Genomic DNA, 4,843 nt, shown 5'->3' with positions numbered 1-4,843 from the left:
ACACGACACGCCTTGCTGGTGTGCCAGCACCTGCACCACCATGCCACGGGGCCAATTCGTTTTTCTCGGATCAGGTGGTTTGCGCTCGGGCCCATCCCTCAGCAAACTGCCTAATAAATTAAACACTTCCCCTGAAGCAAATATAGATATTTAATGCAAATTATTTTGCACTTTGTGTAATCTTGAACAAATTAGTAGCATATTCGTGCACATAATGACCACAATGTTATACGCTTACATATGTGTTCATACTTCATACATCTAAAATATATCTTCGTGGGGCTTTGTTGTCTAAATCACAGCCGAGTCAATAGACTGCACTAGCTAGGTCAGGACCTGCACCTTGCCCACAGGACAGGACTGGACGCATGTGCATTTGAAAACCAAAGGCTTCAGACTTCCACCCCCAACGATTGACCGCCGCGTCCTGCGGCGACTTTGATTTCGTAGACGCCGCGTCGCAGATTGAAATGTTTCTTCTTTTGTGAAAAGCTAGATACTTCAATGGTGCCTTTACTTTCAGAGAAGCTAAAATAATACCACTACCCTACCCGGTCAACAAAAGAAGAAGCTAATCAACACCATTTTTTTGTGTTCCTCGCAAACACACACACACACACACACACACACACACACACCATTTTTTTTGTGCTGAAACTTCCAAGACCTCCGACCTGCTTGTGTGACGAAAGTGAGAGGGAGCACCTGGGCTAGGTCTTGAGTTCCTTTAAAACTATTTTTAAGAAAGAAAAACTAGAGTTACGACTATAAATTTGAAAATTTTGGATATATGACCTCTTCCTTGTTTAGCGGCAATGGAAAGTGACTCATTGTAGACAGCAAAGTTACCAAAAGCCACACTACAAAAACTGAATTTCGGCAACAAATTAACCAACAACAAAGACTAAATTCAATCAAAATTATCAAATCCGATTAGACAGTTGGGAACATCATACGAAACCGGCCTGTTGGCATGTATCCCCTTTTTCCGTTTTGTGCCTCCTTTCTAAAAAAACATCATACAAAACAACCCAGACTAACTAGTTTTTAATGAGTTTCCAGTTCGTTAATAGTAGTGTGGTAGACCGAAAATTGTAATGTGATGAAGAAACGAAATAGAAGAGCACTCTATAAATATAATTGTAATTGATCACATGGGACATGTCAGTGGAATAATAGCACTAGTATTCAGGAAGGTAACAGGTTGTTTCTTGTTTTCTGGTGTGCAGCTTGGAATATGATTGCTCTGATCGTGCCAAGTCAAATATGACCATGTAAGTAAATCAGTCTCTATCTATAAATTGATCAAGAACAGGTCTTGCCTGTCACTCCATTCTTACGACAAGGTGTTCTTGACCAGTTTGGGACGCCATGGCTGGCGGAGGAGGGAAAGCCAAGCCGCTCGAGTTCACGCCGACATGGATCGTGGCGTCGGTCTGCTCCGTCATAGTCATCATCTCCTTGCTCTTCGAGCGCTTGCTCCACCGCCTAGGCAAGGTACGTGCTTGCGTGCCCCCACCATGAGAGAGAGACACACATCGAGTCCAAGCGACCATCAGCTGAACAGCTTCTGGGCACGCGCGTTTCCATGCAGAGGCTGATGAGGAGCCGCAAGAAGCCGCTGTACGAGGCCCTGCTCAAGGTGAAGGAGGAGCTGATGCTGCTGGGGTTCATCTCGCTGCTGCTCACCGTGTTCCAGGGCCCCATGGGGAAGCTCTGCGTCAGCCCGGGCACCATGCACCACCTGCTGCCCTGCAAGCCGCCGCCGCACAAGACGGACCACCTCGGCGGCGCCGTGTTCACCGGCGTGATGGGTGGGGCGAGGCGCCTCCTGGCTGGAGGAGCCTCCTCCGACGAATACTGCCTCAAGAAGGTACAACTGAATTGGTGCTTGATTTTGTCTATGATACTATGCTTTTCCTTTTTTTTTTGCTGGTCTTTGTCGATCGAAAACTCTGGTATATTGTTATTACTTTAACTATTTGACCCGTTCCACGATATTCTTATCCAGTGATTCATTTGACACCATTTGACATATGCAGGGCAAAGTTCCACTACTTTCATCTGAAGCTATTCATCAGTTACACATATTTATCTTCGTGTTGGCAGTCACTCATTTCGTTCTCAGTGCTATTACAGTCCTTCTAGGAATTGCACAGGTACATAGTACTAACTAAAAGTCCAACTAGAGGTTTGTTAGTAACGCGTAATTAGTGTATCATGATTGTCCTAATTACCATGTTAATTGTTGTTCAGACAAGAAATTGGCGACATTGGGAGGCCAAGATCCAAGAAAATGATGGTGGTGGTATGTTGCAAACACTTCCCTAGTTTAGCTAACGATGACTTCACAAGTTTTGTTCAATATAAAGTTGTGTTATATTCTGCTTATGAATGTTGGGTCCTAACTTGCAGCACCTCAAATGATCAAGCATGTTCAAGAATTCAAATTTATTCAAGACCACTTTAAAGGTCATAGAAAACGGTCGAGGATATTTGGTTGGATGGTATGTTTTTTTTCTTATGTCTTAAGTATCGAAACAAAATGCATTTGTTATTTACTTTGGAATTGGGGTATAAGACAACTCATCATCTTTTTAGTGCTCCTTCTTCAAACAATTCTATGGATCAGTCACTGATGAGGACTACACAACAATGAGACTTGGTTTCATCATGGTAACCAACCTACATTTTCTAGTAAATACTGCTAGTGGAATCGAAGAAATTTATATATAAGCTACATTCCTTTTTCACAGAAACACTGTAAGGGGACACCAAAATTCAACTTTTATAGTTACATGATTAGAGCTTTGGAGTTTGATTTTAAGAAGGTTGTCGGTATCAGGTAAATGTTCAATGCCATTGTTACAAAATATGTGACCTACTTTTTTTCTAAATCATTTGCAATGTCTATATCAATTACCAATAGAGAAAAATATCGAATTGATCTCCATGTTATGCTTATGTAGTTGGTACCTTTGGGCCATGCTGATGATATTCCTACTATTGAATGTTCAAGGTATGTATCACTAAAGGCCATAAGTACTTACATAACTCTTATTGAGTTAAACTCTCGCAAAATATTTTTATAAAATTTTATTTGGTTACATTCACTAGACAATATTTTTATGTGAAAAATAACTCCACTCTTGTTTATCGACATTGCAGGGTGGTATGTCTACATTTGGATAACCTTGGTTCCATTCATTGTAAGTAAACATGATTTACTATCTATAGAAAAATACATAAAAGGAACTTCCGCTGGATGTATGCTTGTTTTAAGGACTAAATAATAATTATATGCCTTCATATAACTTCCACAACGACCTTTCAAACTACGGATGATCCAATAAAGGGGCAGGGTCATGACATCAACTTATGTATTTGTTTTTGGCAGATGCTACTTGTGGTAGGAAGTAAGATGGAGCACATCATTACGGAATTGGCTTATGAGGTTGCCCAGAAGCATACAGCTATTCGAGGAGATTTAGTAGTTGCCCCTTCAGATGACTTCTTCTGGTTCCACCGGCCTAAATTAGTCCTTCTGTTGATCCACGTCGTCCTGTTTCAAAATGCATTTGAAATTGCATTTTTCTTCTGGCTCTTGGTAAGAACAATAAATAATCTAGTTGTACTCGACCAAATTTACTTGAAGTATTAGAGAGTGTCATAACCTTCAAACAGATTATAAGTTTAGGATTTGCTAGTTCCAAATTGGAATCTAATGAACGGAAGTAGAACTAACTCTGGCATTTATCAACCTTGCAGGTGACATACGGTTTTAAATCATGCATCATGGGGAAACCAGCATATGTTATTACTCGAATTGTCATAAGGTACATAGAAATCACAATAATAGCAATACTATGTTGAGAAATCTTGAGAACATACTCATCACTTTTCCTTCTTTCAGCGTAATCTGCCAACTCCTTTGTGGTTACAGCACCCTACCACTATACGCTATCGTCTCTCATGTGAGTTCAATTCATAAACTTGATAAAATTGTAGTTTTGTTGGGATTTAATGCTTCTTTTGTCTTGAAATTTACCTATAAGTAGCCATTCTTGAGCAACACAAAGCTTGCTTTCACAAATAGATACCATTGTAAAGGTCTTTATTGACATGGTAAGAAAAATATTTCTTATCGATCATTTTATTCTGATTTTGTCTCATCGTTTTGTGTAGATGGGTACTTCTTTCAAGAAGACTATATTTGATGACAATGTGACTGAAGGCCTTGTCAACTGGGCTGAAAAGGCTCGGAGGCACACAAGAAACCCAAATAAAATTACTACAGAGCCAATTGACGAGGCAAATGGTGGCGCAGTTCAAATGACAAATACACATGCCAACTCATCAGTGGAGCAAGGGACCGCTAGGCTATTATAATTGTGTACATTGATTGCTTTACAAAGGGTCATATAGTAACAATTTCGACAATTGTAAATATATATGTTTTAGAGGCCAAAAATATCTTTTGATAATGCTAGTTATTTATGTGTTCAAGACATTATTAATTCTTCCTAACAAACTGCTCACCTTCTCTACCCCTCCCTCAGCAAACCTTCTCTACGTGACTTGTCCAAAATTTCAAATACATGCCCTATTAACTAATGTTGCATAGTAAAATGGCACGGTTTTTCCAGCTCATTGAATGAATGACAAATGATGCACTTGAACAAACAATAGGTGTTACATAAATGATTCAATTACGGCGAAGTAGTAGAAATAACTTATAGAAGTTTTGCCAAGCACAAAATCATAAATGTTAGAGTTATATTTATGATGGCTTTTGGCTTTCTGTATTTTGGCCTTTGCTCTCCCACTTGTACTTGTATATATG

At 39.7% G+C, this 4,843-nt stretch overlaps 1 protein-coding gene across 1 annotated transcript; it reads left to right on the top strand.

The window, feature by feature from the left end:
• Positions 1 to 1,341: 1,341 nt before the first annotated feature.
• On the top strand, positions 1,342 to 4,508 carry LOC119358869 (MLO-like protein 1). The gene is made up of 13 exons (XM_037625272.1): positions 1,342 to 1,497; positions 1,595 to 1,873; positions 2,043 to 2,159; positions 2,257 to 2,308; positions 2,416 to 2,507; positions 2,602 to 2,676; positions 2,757 to 2,845; positions 2,970 to 3,019; positions 3,169 to 3,209; positions 3,398 to 3,607; positions 3,769 to 3,836; positions 3,914 to 3,974; positions 4,186 to 4,508. The coding sequence occupies exons 1-13, from the start codon at positions 1,372 to 1,374 to the stop codon at positions 4,387 to 4,389; spliced, it is 1,464 nt and encodes a 487-aa protein (XP_037481169.1). The 5' UTR covers positions 1,342 to 1,371; the 3' UTR covers positions 4,390 to 4,508.
• The last annotated feature ends 335 nt before the right edge of the window (positions 4,509 to 4,843 follow it).

This window comes from Triticum dicoccoides, chromosome 2A (genome assembly GCF_002162155.2).
Source record: "Triticum dicoccoides isolate Atlit2015 ecotype Zavitan chromosome 2A, WEW_v2.0, whole genome shotgun sequence".
Lineage (NCBI taxonomy): Eukaryota > Viridiplantae > Streptophyta > Magnoliopsida > Poales > Poaceae > Triticum > Triticum dicoccoides.
The sequence above is the reverse complement of the archived record's forward strand: the minus strand, read 5'-3'. Positions and strand labels throughout refer to the sequence as shown.